General features: G+C 37.5%; 1 protein-coding gene across 3 annotated transcripts in view; it reads right to left on the bottom strand.

Annotated features, from left to right (window-relative positions):
• Nucleotides 1-19,265, bottom strand: part of Kdm3 (Lysine demethylase 3) — a 254,793-nt gene that overhangs the window by 158,494 nt on the left and 77,034 nt on the right. For all 3 annotated transcript variants that reach the window (XM_070298656.1, XM_070298657.1, XM_070298658.1), the window contains exon 7: nt 16,972-17,071. In XM_070298656.1, coding sequence (XP_070154757.1) covers nt 16,972-17,071 — 100 coding nt within the window. The remainder of the gene's footprint in view (nt 1-16,971; nt 17,072-19,265) is intronic.

Raw genomic sequence — 19,265 nt, 5'->3', positions numbered from 1 at the left:
TTATATATTTCTTGCATCAGATTTTTATTGAAATTTTAAGAGACAAAAAAGTTACAGAATATTAATGCGTCATCTGTATTCCAAATTATTTTATTTTGTTTTTTTTTTGTCACATCTTTGTTTTTATTTTTCTGAAAAGAAGTGAGAAATGACACAACAATAGCACGGTGAGATTCTCGTGTTTCGTATCGCGTCCCTCATTAAAATCGTTCGAAATTTGCTCTCTGTTTTACGCGTTATTCTCGTCTCCCCTTCAATTTACATTAAAGCACGCTCTCAATAAATAATCTCTCTCGCGGTTGCCCCGTGGCCAAACAATTATTTTTGTACGTCTGTTCGAAGGTCGATTGCCTTGAGATCCGCGAAACAACGGCTGCAATATAAAACACGCTGCAACATGCAAAAATAAATGGAACAATCTATGAAAGAATATTACGAATGCCAAAATCTGAATGCAACGAAATCAGATTCTATTTCTGTATAACAATAGAAATAACGTGTGGCTTCTGTTAAAACTTAACACATCGCTAAAGTGTAAGGGCCCGAGCACAGATTTTTGCATAAGCGCGTAATCATAAGCATAAGGAAATTGATTGATCCATTTCCTTATGTTTATGGACCAATCAATTTCCTTATGGTTATGCGTTTATGCAAAAGTCTGTGCTCGGGCCTTTATACTTGAATTTTAAACGTGCAATTTTTCGTATACAGGAAATTATTCTGGGGCGATAAAAAATTCTAACAATTATACAATTTAAAAATTTAAAAATCTTACATATTTCTTGCATTAAGTTTCTGTCAAAATTTTTAGCACAAAAAAAAAATAATAATATCTGTCACCTGTATTATCCGCTTTTCCTGTATTTATCTGTTTTTATCGGTGAAACATTTTTATTTAAAATTCAATTATCGCACTGTACTGCAAAAAATAGAATCTACGTTTTACGTTTTAATCCTTAATACGTATATATCAATGCGAATGTTATTGTACTAGAAAGGAACAAAAACCACGCATGAATCGAAATATATCCGGGTCAAGTATCGACGCGTGAATATCTCCTAAAACAAGATTTTCGAGTTCGTTAGCCCGCGCTAACGATCGCTCCTGTCGCAGGCGGGTTGCTACCGATATATCCGTCGGACCAAGACCCGGATGTACGGGAATAGCCCGAAATTCTGCGCGCGCGTATGTTGAGTGAGTGCGCGCGAGAGGCGCGATGGCAACAAAAGCACGAGAGCTAGTTGTACTCTTCCGGGGATGAGGGCAGAAGAGAAGGAGGACGCGCAGACGGCGAGACTTGGCGCTCGGCCAGGCAGAACGGAACCAATCTCACTTTCGATTCCGTTGCACCACGCGCAGCGAGATGGCCACCTGTGCAAATTGGATCGCGCGATCGCGAGCGATATCATGCCGGGGCATCGATTTTCCGGATCAGACGTGAGAATCTGGCCTCGTCAAAATAACACAGCGATGATTTCACACCAATGGTTAGCCTCTACGAAACGGACCTTTTAAAGCTACAAATCGAAGCTCGCGTGCGTTTCAAGTTCATCGATATGCGATTGAAATTGAGCGCGTTAAAAATTTTACGTCGATTTAAAAAAATTTTTTCATTGATTCCTTCACCGATCAATATCTTTGATAATGTCTAAAAATTGACATTTTATTCTATATTCCTATGGAAAACATATTTAAAAATAAATTACAGTACTTTTAACTTGATAAAGTGCAAACAAAAAATAAGTACATATAATAATTCTACTCTCTATTCCAAGTGTTTTTCTATTATTAAAAAATATAATCATATTAAACCTTCCGCGATAATTTTATATATATATATATATTTTTACAATCGAATTGAAACTTTGTTGTGACTATTAGAATCGTTATAAATATATAGCACGAACTTAAAACACATCTTCGCTATTAACAGTCATTCTCTTTATAGATAGACGATAATCTCTATTTTTAAAGATACACGCTCGATAGCATCCAGAGCAACTCGGCTTGGCATTCTGCCACATTGCCGTTTCTTGCTGACAAATAGTCGTACAATTTTTAAAAATTTCGTCAAAAGCAAATATATTGGAGACGAAAATAAATAACTCTTTTTCTCGAAAGGTGATAAGTCTGAGACCTTGAAAACGACGAGATCATTCGAGATCTCGCGTCTCAAGGCAACGTGGTACCTGTCTAGCAGGCCACCTGCTGGCCAGCAGTACCATTGTGTGTATGTTCGTCCATTAGGTTGCACCTGCGTGCCCGTGCACCCTTATTCGAGTCACGCAGCGAGAGTGCGGGCGCGCGTGCGCGTGCATGCGTGCGTGCGTGCGTGCGTGCATGCGTGCATGCGTGCACGTTGGAATTTAGCGACGGACAGCTGCGGCGAGAGACCAGCTTTCGGCTTATTCACCTCATTATGCAATCAACGAGAAGAAAGAAAGGGGAACAAATGTGCGCGCGCGGCCGGTAGATGCCGTTTAAATCGATCATGCTTCATGTACCACGGGAATGCGTGCGTAAACTTGATATGATGATAAGATGAATGTTTGGAAGATATTTTGGGGGATATGACAAATGCTGAATTTCGAAGCTCTAATTTAAAGTACGGACTAAAAATGACGATAAAAATTTTTGTTCCGTATTTCTATGCGGAATTACGTAATATTTACGTTAAAATATAAGAAAGATAAATTAATTTTGGAAAATAATAGAAAAACTAAATATACTCGATTGACATGAAAAGAAAAATATCGAAACGATTTGTGCTAATACAACCATTGTGATAATAATCTTTATTCCTTATTTCGATCAAGTTTACTTTGTGGAATACGCGAGGACCCGAGTAAAATGTGTGCTTTTCGGTCATGGAAAGTGTTTTTTTTTTTTCCTTTTTTACGAGAGCAGAGACAGTTCCCACGAGACAGGATCGTTCTCGGTGTCGTATATTTTTCCGGCCAGTCCTCTTCAACGAGGATCGATCCTTCCTTGCGGAGACAGATTGCTCCCTCATTCGTCTTCCAAGTCGTAACATCACTTAAATAAGAGAGGAGGATCAAGGCCGCGGCTCGGAAGAAAAAGCCGAAGGTCTTATCTTTTTTCCCGCCTATCCGTCTCGTTTTTCCACATTTCTTTTCTTTCGACGAACGCTTTATTATCACGTCGGTAAGAGACGATTCATGTTTAATTTACGTATGTAAGTATCCCCTTTTGCCTCGATCATTTTTCTGGAGAGCCGAGAAATGTACTACTAATAGAATACAAAGATAACGATGATTCCTCATCCTCGCGAGAACGGAATACTTTCGGAAAGATTGTTGAATAAAGGAGAGAAACTTCCTTGTCACTTTGAACGAAATTTTGGACATCTTCATAAAAATAAATAAATTGTGCTATATTAAAAATATAATTTCTTATATACATTTTTAAACATTAATTCAAAAATCATCATTGTTTGACATTTAAAAAAAAAAAAAAAATATATATATATATATAAATTTTGAAACATACACAATTTCAATCAAACTTAAAAACAAATATGTAATTATATAGTCTTGCGATAGATCAGCGAGAGACAGATCTATCCAAGAATGACAACGTTTTTTATGAGAATGCTTTTTTATGAGAAGAACGAAGAACTTAGAATAAAGATAGCTTCCACTAATCGCAATTAACAAATCTTTCCGAGTTAGTTCAGATAGATCCTTTGTGGAGATCTAACCCCAGCAGAGAACAACAGGGGGAATTTAACGAGAAAAGTCATCGGAACTGTTCGCGCGGCATCGAAAAAGCTTCACGCCGCCGCCGGGCACGTGCTGTCTTTACAGAAGTTCGAGTTGCTAATGCAGAAACTTTCCTCAAAGTGTACGGAAAGCAAGGGCGAAGGAGAAAATAAACCGTAGTACGTGGTAGCATTCCTCGACGACGTTCTTCGGCGAACGAGAAAGACCGAGGGGAACGAAGATAGTTGAAGATCCGAAACAAAGACGCGAGAAGGAGACGATGAAAGAGGGAGGAGAAGGAGAAATGTTTTAGAGAATCGTTAAGAAAGTTCGCGGAGCCGCGCACACATCTCGGCACATCTCGAGACGAAGAGAGAAACTTTATACTTGGCTGAACTCTCAAGCGCGAAAAATACAAAGTGCGCGCGTATGTATGTATGAATTCGAGTCCGGTAAATGTGTATTGGAATCCTCTTTTTTCCCCCCAATGCACAAGACAGCTATATCCGCAAAATCGAGAAATCAAGACCTTTGAATAGCGAGAATGGTGGTCCCTCCGAAATGTTGAATCGACAAATTTGCACTTACGGTAGGGTTACATGGTGTTATCGATTTGTATACTCTTGTTGCATATATTTGTTTGATAAAATCAAACTATAAAAAATTACATTAAAATATAAAAAATAAATTTCTAATTAAAAAATAATTAATGCGCCAGTATCTCTAAAAACACGTAGCAATAGATTGAAACGATAGCAAGAATCGTATAGAAGGCATTTCCAATTTACGAAAGATCAAACTTTTGAAGATACATTTACATGCAGCAGAAAATATAATTACCAAAATTCTATGTTTTCAGGAAAATTCCAATTCGAACAAATATGCGGATGATGCCTTCGAAATCCTAAATTTTCATACTATCCGTTAATTCGAATAAATAAATAAATAAAAAAAAAACACGAATACCCGAAATCGTAAATAAGAATATACAGCTCTAGTAAAAAAAGTACATATACACGCATCTGATGTACAACAATCGTAATTAAAAAATTCAATCTCTACGGTTCGTCCTGTTATATTTAAATTATTTTTATTTATTTTCTTCAAGTTTGTACTGTTATATTTAAAAGAATATTTCGTTCCAGTGAAAAGCTCGAAATTAAACGTGTGCGTATGGATCTTTGCTATTCGTTATGTATGAAAGGCAAGGAAGCATTTATTTTTTATCCTATGAAAATACGATATTCAAGTATCCTCGCAATCCAGGAAAGCATAGGGAATCCCGATGCTCACGGTAGAGGGAATTTTAGATGAATATAAACGTACGCGCGCTCAGAGCGATAAAGAGGAAATCAAGCGAACGCGGAGCGAAGCGGAAAGTTTCGCAACAATAATTATCCGAGAGTTTCTGCAACTAGTGGGCAAAACGAGCGGGTACGTGCTTAAACCGGAACGAACGTAGCTGCCTAATTACCCGAGGACCCCCGCCCACCTGTGTACAAACAAATTCGTTACGGTGTGTTGTATGTTGACCACCACATGAAAATACGAGTGTCGGACTCCCAATGGTGCATACATAGATGAACGTTGCTCTACTGATGCTACTATTGTCACAACGTTGGGATTTCTCACGCAAAGGAGCATTTTATTTAAAATTGTCCGTGGGGAAAAATTACTCGTAATTTCAAATTTCTGACGAAAATATCAAACATGATCTACGTTAAAATACGTTCAGTTTTCCGTTATTTTTCCGACGAAAATATTTTATTATACTTTTTTATTTATATATAACTTTTATTATATCGAAATTTTTATTATATGTAATATTTTTTTTAATTTATTAAAAATTTTGAAACGATCTTCTTTTCAATTTTTAGCTTTATTTTTTTACGCGCGTCATTTTACACCATTAAAATTCATAATCGTTCTCGGTTTAAATGAAAACAATTGCTTTAATTAATTCTTTCAATTATTAATAAAATATAATATACAAAACACAACATGTTAAACACAAAATATTAATAGAATTTCTATAATATATTAATAAAAATAATCACAAAAAAATTATAATAACCGTACGAAGAAAAAAAAAATTATGTGGAAACATTATTATCATTAGACAAATAAAAACGAAAAATGCATGGAATTTGAGAACAATTTTATGAATACTCTCGCGTACGAAAGTTCATTATTAGCGCAGTGAGCGCCGCCGTAACAATCGAAATCACATTATCGAAAGCGTGATTAACGATATTATTGTAAATACCTTCTGCGTCCAAGATTATTTTTGCGCGCAATAATTTATTTGCGAAAGCTTTCCGATACATTCGTGCCCATTAGAATAATTTTCCTGCCCAAATGCTAAAACATATCGACATTTCTTACACTTCCGTGACGCATACAATTATATAAGGATTGTTACATACCCAGCATATAAACGAATGATATCTCGTTAAAGTAGAACGACCGTTGCCAAAAATAAAATATGAGCCTCTGACGTAATTTTTTTCAAAAACCATTGCCAGATGATTCGATTTTGTTTCGTACACAATAAAAAACGATCGTCGGAGATATTAGACACGCGGATCGCGCGTAACGCAATTATAGGACAGACTGAAATCATTTTAACGAGCGGAGCGCCCGCGCGTGTGCGAATTTACTGTACAACGCCATACATGTGCGACACGTCGCGTGCACGCGTATATGTCATTCTTTCCGTATTATATGATTAATAAAATCCTCACTCTCGTAAGCATACATATGGCACGCGCGATATTGTATCAAATGGTAAAAAAAAAAAAAAAAGAAAAAAAGAAAAAGAAAAACAAATTCGAATGCAAAGATCGATCGATAAATTTATATCTCAGCGAATGCATCGCGTCAGCGAAACGTCGAAGATGATTCGAGAGGATTTAAAATTGCATAAATGTAAAAATATTCCAACGTGCACGCGCGCGCGCACGAGCACGCGTAGCAATATAAATCAATAGTGCGCGCGATTTACGCGCAAAATTCTCGCAAATATTAACTGTGATGGGCTCGATATAACCACGCTCAATATTTTGCTTCCCGGATTTCAACGATCCGCCGCTGTCCCGGAACACTTTAATTACCATTTACGATTTCAATTAAAGCGAGCGACAATGGGCGCGGCTCCGCTGATTAAGTTCGATATTAAAACCGGTTCATTGCGACGGTATTTTGGTCGCGTGATTTGATATGAGAACGTTGCGCATATAAAGTAAACGCGAGCGTAACATGCTGATATTACTATTTGAATTGACTCGCGAGATCGACGCTATGATTTCGTACGTGGTGAAACGGAACATGTATAAAATATTCTGGATCACCTATAAAGAGAGAATTGCAATCTTTATAACACATCTGCGGATAAAGGAATTTTTATCGCTCTACGAAGATACGCAAGAAACTCCTGTACGTTAAAGTACGATATTTATTATTTTCGTTCTGAAAAATATCAAGATAATTTGAATTTTAAACTTTGGCCTAAATTTTAAATTCGGGATTGTCGGGAAATTCCTATCGCGAACATTCGCTGCGACACCGAGAGAAGCACAATTCCCAGCTATAAAGGTTTACCGCGTTCGGAATGTAGGATCCAATAAAAGCCGACACACGCGCCGCTAAATTTCAATATAACAACGTGACCGCCCGTGTCGAAACTGGTTCCCCCTCGCTTCGTCCGGCTCGAACGAACGGTAATTAATTCCGAAGCGCGCGCGATTTATCAGCCGCAGGCTCCGCCGTGATCGATGAGTCATCGCGACGCGACGATTCATTCAAAAGTCACACCTCGTCGCACGTGGGCGCTTGCGGTCATTGTATCCGCGCTAACGTCGGTGCATACCTCTCTTTCTCTGTCTCCGATTGCGCAATATATATATATATATATTGCGCATATATGTATATATATAGGCAATGCTAATATCGATCGCGAAATCGCACGTTTCCTACACTCAGTTTTAGGAGGTACGAAACCAACACTTTCATGAGAACTACATTAGTAATGTATCATAATTAACGAGCAGGTAATATAGTAATAAAGTAGGTCACTGAAGTTAATAAATGATTAAACATTGAAATAATTAAATAACCAGTATTGCGATGAGAGCTGACGAGAGCAGACAAAAACCGTCATTTATAACGAGAAGATATTTTTGCTTCGATATAAATGTTCCTTTAAATTTAGTTTGTGTGACCTGTTTCAAACCTTTTTGAATTGAGCATTTATATTGACGAAAAGTGTCCATGTTAAATTATAAAAGCAACGAAAGAATCTGGCCAAAGTATCGTCACGATCTCTACTCGCGTCAGACGTGAGTGCATCGCATCGACTGAAATTAAGCATCGGACGGGAAGCGGAAATTACTTTCGTAATTTAGTTACCGTCGAATTACAAATTACAGTTACAAATTGCGTTTATAACCATAATTTGCGAGCCAATCAGTTATAAGTTACGATAGCCAGAGGGGTGCGTTAAATTGTGTCGCCGCACAAGAGAGCATCGACTTGCGCGTGTATCAAACCCGTTTAATGTCTCGCATTATTCGACACGAGCGGAAGTGAAAAACGTTTCAGGAGTTATCGATAATGTAAATGAGAAATTTCAAAGATTACGAACCAACTCGGGAGATGATCTTACAAGATCCTGAAGATGAAAAAAGTTTTTTTTTTTCTTTCTTTTTATATAGATTAAAATAAGAAAAACGCGCAAAAATAATAATAATAAAATGAGTGAAATAAATATATGCGATTCGTGATTCGTGAACAGTACAAAATATCCGATTGATCGAGTTTGACGAATCTTCAATCCATTATTCATGAATTATAAGCGAATCGCGAATACACGCATCTATTATACAATTATTTTGTTATTCTCTCGACATTCATTTCGAGTTTATTCGCTAAGATCCGTCTTTCGAATCATTCATATTCTATCGGCAAGCTTCTTACGGCGCTCGCAGTTAAATGGGATCTAGACAGAACTGTATTATGGCTCGATATATTACGAACTGAATCCCTTGACTTTCAGCCACGAGTTCTCGCGTTAAAGCCGCGGGAAAAAAATAACGTCGATACTCGCGCTCGTTTTACGAGCGACGTTTCATTTTACTGCCGTAGAAAAACGACGTCCATGACGTTATCGTTCGTGCACGTGCATACGCATATACGATGGGTGTGTCGTGCGTTCATGCGAGTCATTTGGAGCGACGCTTAAAGAGCATTTCCGCGTGGCGTTTCCCTAAAAGCGTTTACGCTTCTTTCTCTCACCGCTGCTTTGCATGTAAAATATCATCCCGCTCGCGTAATGTCTATTCCGGTGGTGAATTCCTGATATATAATTCTTAACCAATGCACGTTTAGCAGTCTATAGTACCCTTTTTATAGCGTTCATAAACTGTCAAAATTCTTATTTATTGAGTGAATGCGGTCGGGGTTTAGTGTGTCATCCCCATTAAATAAAAAGTTGCATACGTGTGTATAAAGGAGTGAGAGAAAATAATAATAACAACTATAATATAATATATATATATACTAATTAATTGTACTATAGAGTTATAGCTATGCACACAAAAGGAAATGAGCAAGCATATTGTCCCCCTAAACCTAATTTAAATAAAACATTCCTAATTTAAATAAGACGAAAAAAACAAACAAAAAGGAAAAATATCGTGTAATTAAGTGAAATGAGACACAATAAAAGATGCGGCAATAGCTCGAAAAGAGGAAAGAAAGCCGCGCCGCTACTTCTTCCAACGTTCATTTTGTGCGAAAATGGAATTATACAGGCAACGATAACGTATTGATAGATATTAATCGAGTTTATCGGAAAATTTGTCGACGGAATAACGCGATCCCATATATATGAGCTGTATCCGTTTGTAATCTCATTACAAAAACAAAAAAAAAAAAACGGTTGTAGCATTTGTTAATACACATTCTACTGAATATTCTATAGGATATTCCACGGATATACCTTTAATCGTTTAAATATTCCGATGAATTCTAGTGACAGCTTAATGAGAGATCGATATATTATAAGTTTGCAATTTTCGAGTTTTAACAACTCAATTTTCTCTCACATTTATAATTAACACGATGACGCGCGATAATTCGTCAAAATCTTTTTACGTTGGCTTAATTTTTGATTTGTACATATTCACATTTGTTCTCATGTTCATAATTAATATTATACAGAATCATTTGATTTTGAACATTCGCATGTATAGCGATCGGACATGGTATTCTTTTCGATGCTACAAATCGTATACTCTAATATACTCTAGGATTTTATTTCCCGTATTCGAACAGTCGAATCGATTCAATTCGAACAAATCCAACGATTAACTCTTCGTTTAAATCGTCCAAACCCGAACATTTCTATGCGCATTCTCGAGCATGCGCATCGGTCAACAGACGCGAACCACGTCGGCGTGTACCGCCCTTCGATGCATCGCGCCATAATGTTAAATGTATGTATTACGGGAAACGCGACGCCCACGTGCTCACCGACAATGCTTTAATTTGCCATTCGTTCGCAATACACGCCCGCACCCTCGCACGTGTACAGCACACCTACGCGCAATTCTTTCCACTCGAAAGCGAGCACAAGCGTGTGCGTAAATGCATTTTGGCACACTGGCGCAAAGGCACTTTCGTGACGATATCGAGCTAATCGTGTGATTTTGCGCTATCTTTTCTGTCGCCGCAAAATTGATCTTAAGGACAATATTTATCCGATCTACCAACACGATCAACAAATGAGATAATTAATATTTAGAATAATATATTATATTTGTATATTATTATTTATTATAAATCAAGACACATTTTATTCCGCACATGCCATCGCGATCGATGAGGGTTAATAGTTTCTATTATTTTTTGCGATCGTTTTAATTGATCCTTATTAAGCTAGCAGCCTCACCACACGAGATTATAATAAAATATATATCAAAATGAAGTATGCTAATTTAAAGCTAATTTCGTGCTCTATTTCTGATTTTAGTGTTCGAACTGTTTAGTAAGTATATGTTTTATTTTAATTTAATGTGGCGGGAGTATTAGCGTAATAAGAATTTTTAATTGTATCTATCCGTGTGAAAGTTTATTGCAAGATTTATGAGGGCACCTATTCGCATCTTGCGCGCCAGGAGATAACGCGTTTGCGGCAGAGTATGATTATTGGTATCAGGTGCGCATCGAACATTATGCGCATCCACGTATAATTAGCATAGAAACTCGCGTTTGCGGTGCGTTCATGCGTGAAACCCAAGCAAGTGTCGACGGAAGCGCACGGTAGGGAGAGAGCGATACGTGCGTTGGGAAACGATTTCGGTTACACCGACCCAGAGGACTCGAGACACGACAGACAGTACGATGATGAATTATTCTCGCAGGAACGTGAAATTGATTGCTTACAATACTGTCGTACGTGACGCGATTCCGCGAATTCGTCGATATGCCGAAACAAATGTATCGCTTAATCCCGAAAGCAATTCCAGCAAAACCGAAATATAAGCGTTCGCATTGCTTATTTATCGTTTCTTTTATCGTGCGCGAAATAGAGATACAGTACACAATTTACTACCTATAATTATTTTTCTATTTTCTATTTATATAGATATTCAAAATTTAATCGAGGTTGAAGAAAAGTTGCGCTTTATTAATATTTTATTTCAACATCGGCAACATTTCATTTACGCCTCGGTCAAATATATGCAAGAAACATAACTGCGTTTAGAATTTCAACCAACTCTCTATATTCCCGTCGTAAAGTTACCTGGGGATAAACACTCGCTTTAAAAGCGCGCGCGAGACAATGGCTTTCAATGTGATAAACCATTTCGCGACGTCGGATGCAAGCGCTGAATATTTAAGCGTACATTGTGCCCTCCCTACAATACTTAAAAATTTTAAGCCCACGTTCATCGAGAAATGTCAGAATGATCTCTCGCGATGTAACGCGAACCGAAATGAGTCGAGCTACGAGTTAATCGATCGCGACGGGACAAATATTGAGAAGGAAAAGAGCGAGGGGAGAGGGTGAAGTAGAGGAAAAAGGGAAATGAAGAACGTCGCATAGATATTGGGGGGGGGGGGGAAGAGGGTGTAATTTCCTGAGAAACGAAGCCAACAAGGTCTCGCGTAATTGGTTTGAGGGACCGGTGTTCATATACATAGCCGTGAAGCCGCATCTCTCGAAACGAGACGAGACGAGACGAGACGAGACGAGACGAGACGAAAAGCACGTTTTGTCAAATACGTACGGAATTTCCATGTAAATGCCACGCGCGACGTAACGCTGTTTTGCCTTACCTCTGGAACGATAACAATTCATTCCTCCTCTTTTGTATCCCCCCCCCCTTCTCTCTCTTTCTCTCCCACTTTGGCCAACTAATGAATAATTCATATTCGCTTCGGATATAACTCGCCAGTTAACAACAATATTCTCGGTAATATTTAACGATCCAGTAATTTCGATATTACAAGTTGCCGCAACAACATTGGAAATCAGAAATTAATTAAAATATAATGATATATATAAAATGATAGAAATGGGTCGTCATGCGCGCATCTTTATCGTTATCATTTCTATTAGAAGAACTTATCATATTGCAGTAAGTACAATTAAAACGATATATGTATATATTATTCAATAATAGCAATACTTTGTAATCATATAAAAAAACTACTATAAATTTTTTCCTCTTTCTCTATATATCTCCCTCTTTTCTACTGTTTTTTTTCTTTTTTTTTTTTAATTTTTCCAGACGTAATTACCGTGAGACATCAGCGCTCTTGGTGTGCCGCAGTGGCTCGAGGTTGTATTTTCAGCAATGTGTCACCCGACACGCGCTTACGCCAGCCGTTTATTTTTGCAACGTATATAGCCCTTGTAAAAATAAAAAAGATCCGACCGCGAGAGCGGCGGGATGTCGTGGAGGGTCCAGGATGCGAGGAATTATACCGACGATCGCGAGAGAGGCCCACTTCAAAGAAGTTGCGGGGTCTTGTTATTTTATTATCACGAGTTTCGCACACTCCGGTTTGGCACACGCGGAAAGAAAGATCGGCTCTGAATCTTTTAGTTCGCGTGGCGATTTCAGTTCGCGAACGTTTTCCGAAAAATAGCAACAACAACAAAAAAAATCGATCCTCTAACTCTTTCAAAATTATTTCTCATTGTGTAATATATATCGATTATTCATTATAAAATGATCAAATAAATGACAAATCAATGTTACTGACGTTAGTCAAAAAATTGATTGCCTCAATAGTGCTCGATAAAAAAGCGATACGCCTCAATTATGAAAATTTGTATACTTATAAATAATAACATACGAGATTAAAAATATTTAAATGATTATAAAGAGTACACATACCAAATTGTAAAATTGGACAGATCGATCTTGAACTTAATAGACTCGTACAATTTCACTGCAATACTAAATCGCATTAAATAATCAAAAACTTATCAATATAAGTTCATCTTAAATTAATTATTCGAAAAGTTTAACATTTTTGAATTCAGATAATTAATAGATAATCGTAAGCTCGAGAATATTCATCGCAAATGATTTCAGTTGATTTCGTAAGGTCAGAAACCATCGTGTTATTCCGAAATCGCGCAAAAACTCACCGTGACGATAGCGCAAAATGACAGACAAATTTTTTGAATTATTCATAAGTCGTCTCGAATTAGATATTATCCCGACGCTGCAAATTTCATCAATGACAATCTATTATGCTTCAATTTGGACTAAAAACGTGACGTTAATCGAAAATCCGATAGCAACGTTTCACGATGCAATCGATTTCACGTACATTCTCTAAACGAAATTTAATTCGATGGCCCGTTAAGGAGAGACTGAACGAATCAACTACGTCAAAAGTTAATAAATCTAATACATTTTAAGATTCATAAATTTGACATTGCGCTAATCATCATTTTCAGCTTTTTAAAATATAAAAGTAATAATTAATTTATTAGTGAAATAAAGATTTGCTCTGTAGAATTAAAATCTTTATTTTCATTAATTTTTGTATATAGTCGTTATAAAAAGGTTAATTCGACGTAAGATAATACAATACTTACAATTTTAAGATTAAATTATATTCTACGGGGCTTTATTTTAATTCATAAATTAATTCTTTATTTTATATTAAAATTTTGTATTAATTATATTAAACGGCTAAAAGCGTGATTCTTTTTCGCAATGTTAAAAATTCATGAATCTCGAAATATATTAGATTTATCAATTTTTGATGTAACTGATGTGTTCAGTTCCTCCTTAAATTAACTGACGCTATAATCAGGCGATTAGTTCGATGCGCGTATCGTACTAATGTTTATCATATCCATATCATATTATCGTTCGCATTTGATAGCGCATTGATATTTTGCAATATCATAATCAATGTATTAATATTAGTTGACAATCGATGTACAATATTAATATGTATAATATATGTATTGCAAAGACTTCAACAATTATGCCAAATCAGCTGATATTTTTCGCGCGTCGATATAAAATCAGTATTGGAAATAAAAATACCGATTAAACACGAGTAATTTTTTTTCCTGGTACAGTGATTTATCTAATATTAATATTAGCACGATATTATAGCTATAATTTCGACGAAATCCATATATTGCCTCTAGAGATTATTACAGTATCGTAAATATATCCTAAATGGCGTCATGGGAAATACGAAAGCAAAATATCGCAAACGATCTGAACCTGAAAACGGTCGCGGTCGAAGATGGAAAGAAACTGTAATCGATCAAAATGAGGGGGGCGGCTTGTCGGCGAATCAGGAAGAAGAACAGAACGAAGGAACGATCGCTCGTAATGAGAGCACGAGTAACCCAGAGAACGAGAGAAAGGAAGATAAATAGACGTGAGGGAGGCTGCGAGGCCGACGGGCCTGAAGAGACGGAGCTAAGAAACGACTTCTTGAAGATTAGAGCGAATTCCCCGCGGACAAAGACCGCGCAGCGATTCTTGCTCCTCGATCTGTGTTATGCCTCTTTTACACGACATATTTGAGAGATTCCATTTTATTTATTTCACAGATAAATAGAATGAAGGAGTACGAGATTTTTTTCTTATAATGAATTGTGAAGAATTTCACTATAAAAATACGGATTAATTTATATGTACATAGAAATTATATATCGGAACTTTGTGATTTTATTACACAATCTATTGCATCTTTTACACGTAATTATCCACGTAATAATTTATATTATAAAAATAGAACATGTTTTTTTTTATGGATATAAATATCATCGTATATGAAAGTATTTGATGACAAAATTCTACCGTACATTACATAGATCGTGTAACTTTGGATTTTAGAGCCAGTGGGAGGTTACCGGCCTCCTTTATCGGAATCACAAGAACCCTTTCCTCTCTCCTGAGTCAGCCTCTTTCCTCCTTTCGTTCTCTCGCGCGTCTCGCACTCCCGATACGATTCCTCTTCTCTTTCTTCTCACTCTTCTCCGTCCCACGAATTGCTCGATCGCGGTTACAGGCGATGCCGGCAACGTGTGTCTTTTGTCCGCGGGACCGGTTCCTGCCGGTTCCTCGAACCATTTATTTCCCTCGCGTCCCGACTATATACGACTCCTTCTCCTCTCTTCCCGCTCTACTCTTCTCGCGTTCCCCCATCCTCTACCCTGCCCATCGTACCGTTTTTTTTTTTTTCCGTATCGTCTCGTCGTCCCTATCGTCCGATCGTGTTACATCTTTTTTCAGTCGACTCTCTCGCACTCGAAATAACGCCGCGGTTTCTGGCAGCGTCCCGAAAGTCCATGAATGAACGCGGCCAAATTGCACGGAGGAGTCACCGGTTCGTTTGACCTTCGCGTGGGTCGATTCGGCGCATCTATCGACAACGACAGTGAGGACGACGACGACGACGACGACGGCAGCGGCGACCGCGTTTGACCTCGCTTTATCGATCGTACCGACGACCTGACACTGGGTCGACGATAGCTCACGATCGCGTAGACACTTCCGTCTTGGCATCGGTGTGAGAGGAAGTTATAATTACTGTTTTAATGTCGTTTCGTCCGTATAACGCAATCCTACGTAATATTTTTACGAACTTTGTATTATGCATTGTTACGCATTTTCTTAAATCTATGCTTCTCCCCTATAATATTATAAACGAGTCAAAAAAGAGAGAGAGAGAAAGAAAGAGTATTTTATCCTAACTTGTTTATCTATTTTAAGAATATTCTAAAAATATATGAAAAATTCAAAAAATATTTGAGACTTGCCGTTTTATCGCGCTTTTATTATGATACCCCGAGACATCGGGGATCCGATTGTTAAATCGGAAACCTTTTCGTTCGTTTTGTCGCAGGGACGAGGACGAGATTGCTCGAACCGATCGATCGGCGAAACGATCCCCGATGACGAACACGGGCAAGAATGGCCAAGTAATACCGTGATGCGACGGACAAGCTTTTACTATCCGATAACGATTAACGGCCGTCTCGATTGTGCAAGCCCGGCCAGAGTGTCGAGCAACCGATCGGTTCGTCGACTTTAAAAAGGTTTATCGGTGCAGGCGCCACGCCTGCTTCAAGTTCGCCTCTCAATGAAGTTGAAGAAAACTCTTGGGAAATGTTACAAGCTCGTCGTTCTCCGAAAGTTCGCTGCCTTCGGAACACGATTAAAACTATATTCATGAGCGCGCGAGCACTTCTACTCCAACTAGAAGCGAGATTAGCGGGGCAGACATTCCGCGAAGCGACTAAATTGAATTTCGGGCAACCGAAAGCTCCGCGTGGCGGAGAGTTCGATTCCATTTACGCTCCTATTAAATCTCAATTTCAAATGACCCGCCATTCAGGATTATCGTTTTTCAGTCATTCCAAAGAGCGAAGCTCTCCCCTCGCTGCTGTATTCGACTATCGTCCATGAAAAGATCTTGAATACACGAGTCGAAAAATTTGACATTTCGAAATTTATTTTAGAGATGTTAATGTATCTTATTACTCGAGTTACATTATTCTCTGTACACTTCTTTCGCGTAAACTTATAATAATGTTAATAAATGTTTCTAAATCTGACAATCCCATACAATCTTAATAATGAAGTAATTAAGAAAAGAGCGGCGTAAATTGTGCGAAAGATCATAGTCGCGCGTGTCTCGACATTTCGTAGAAAAAATTTTGAAATTAGAATAAGACGTAAAGAGACCGCTTACCTTTTTCGAGATGCTGAGATATCGGACTTTGTACCCTCGGAGTTGCCTGTAACTGCGCCGCGTTTCCCGGTCGTCTTCGAGGCCTTCTTCCAGGTCGGGGCTAAAAACAGATATAATGTTCTTGTTAAATATAAAGTTAATTTACTTTTATTATTCAAAACTTATTTTCTCTTGTAATACGTTACTAAATATTATATATATAGTACATTAGACAATTCACAAATAGGTCCGAATGATCGAAATTTTTACTTACATTTCATTTTTATTCTAGACATATATTCATGTTTTTCAATTGTTCAAAGATTAATCAATCGTCTTTATTTGTTTTTAATAAGAATATATATCTATATAAAAATAAATAAAATAATAAAATGTAAAAACATCATGAAAATAATAAAAATTACCATCATTTTCTCTCCGCTCGCGAGATATTCGTACTGTTATTAATATCCGTTAATATCCGTTTACTAAAAGCGCCATGTAAATGCAACGTTGGACGCGCGCATTTTACGCAGCGGAAATGCCATGAGACGCGATTGAATATCTCGATCGTAAGGCGAGAATAGAGAAGCCATTTACTACGTCTTTTCGAGTCGTCTGCGATATCGCGTGAGTTTCGTCATGACGATATCATCGCACAACCGACCGCGATTTTATGGAGTCTCGATGATTCCGGGGTCCCCGTTTCTTCACCGCATCTTCGTCTTTCGCTATCCGTCCTTGCTCGCATTACATATGTGCATACCTATCATACATATATACATACTCGCAGTCAGATAATCGTAATGTCAATCTCGGCTCTTTGTTGCCGCTCGTAAAGCCGGTGGGGCTCAGGCGGAACAGTGCGGAAGAAACGACGAACGCGGAGGGCGGGGGGCGGGTGAGTTTATACTGTCTTTGTTTTAACTGCCGCATTTATTACCGCGGTGATAAACGGGGAACTCGCGAACATGCTTTGAGATAAACGCGAGCGAGCGTTTCGCTTGTACACGTGCCGTGTCCCAGTGACGACGACCTAAATTTTAACGATCGATTTCACGACGAACTTGGAGCTGAGAATATTTCCCAGCAAAAAATTCGCAATTAAATACGAATCGACATTGTGAAGAGAGATAAAATCTGAATTTAAATGAATAATAAAATTTTGCCAATCGCATTCCGGAAGTCGAGCTTGAGAGAAAGATTCTTATCTTCGACAATTCGAAAATCACGTCTCTTCGATGTCTTTTTATCTTCGACAATTTGTAACTCGAAAATCAACTCTTCGATATTTTAATTAAAAACTTCTGATTATTAAAACTAAGATCATCGAGATACGGGAACACTCTATGTATTAAACGTGCCACAAGATAATACAACGTAATATAATTATGCATTATGCAATATAGCGAAGAAAAAAAAATGGGAATAAGTGCAGACTAAATTACAAGAATCCAGTCCAAAATATTCCAGGCATTTCTTAATAAAATCCTATAGTTCCGCAAGAATAAAGTTAAGCCTCGAGTGCTTTGCTAAATTACTGAAATTCTTTCACACCGTAAGTTTCCTTTAGGATACAACACTTGAGGTATTAGAATTTTTTTTTCGCCTATCAATATGTTCATTGGTGGAATTACAATACATATGTATATTATACATATATCGTGATATGTGTTACATAATACGAATTTAAAAATGTAAAGAAACTTCAGAGATTTAATATCTTTCATACGTAACGATCATCTTGCGACAATTCAATATCTTATCAAACGTTTATTAATTATGGCTAATTTTATTTTCAATTTATGGCAATGTGTTACGAAGAAATCTCCATTTTAATTCCCCTAAAATTATTTCATTATCTGTTATAATAAATTTAATTCGATATTTGTATTAAAAATACATTCAATTATACATTATATATATATATATATATATATATATGATTAAAAAATTTCAATTACAATCAATCGCGAACACACTCGACAAGATCGTCGACACCGATTTTTAGATTTTAAAAAACCTTTTTGCGACCTACGAGCGCGACAAAGAGAAAAGATTGTTAAAGTTCTGATCCGAGTCAGGAAGAATTTCTCAAACTAATGTTACCGAAAAATTTATTCGGCATACCTCTCGTGCGTACGATACACAAGTCATTCTTTTCCGACTCTCCCTTCGTATTTTTTCAGAAAAGAGAGCGAGGACCCGCGAGACTCGCCGCGCGCGTCCGGGCGGAAGAATCCGCCTTCTGCTCTCTCGTGTGTTTTATTGCAAATTGAGGTTAAAGTCTCTGGCACGGAGCCAGGCATTTCACC

This window comes from Polyergus mexicanus, unplaced genomic scaffold, assembly GCF_030449975.1.
Source record: "Polyergus mexicanus isolate NDT 795.1 unplaced genomic scaffold, iyPolMexi1.0 SCAF_7, whole genome shotgun sequence".
Lineage (NCBI taxonomy): Eukaryota > Metazoa > Arthropoda > Insecta > Hymenoptera > Formicidae > Polyergus > Polyergus mexicanus.
Note: the sequence above shows the minus strand (reverse complement) of the source record. Positions and strands in the feature narration are given on the sequence as shown.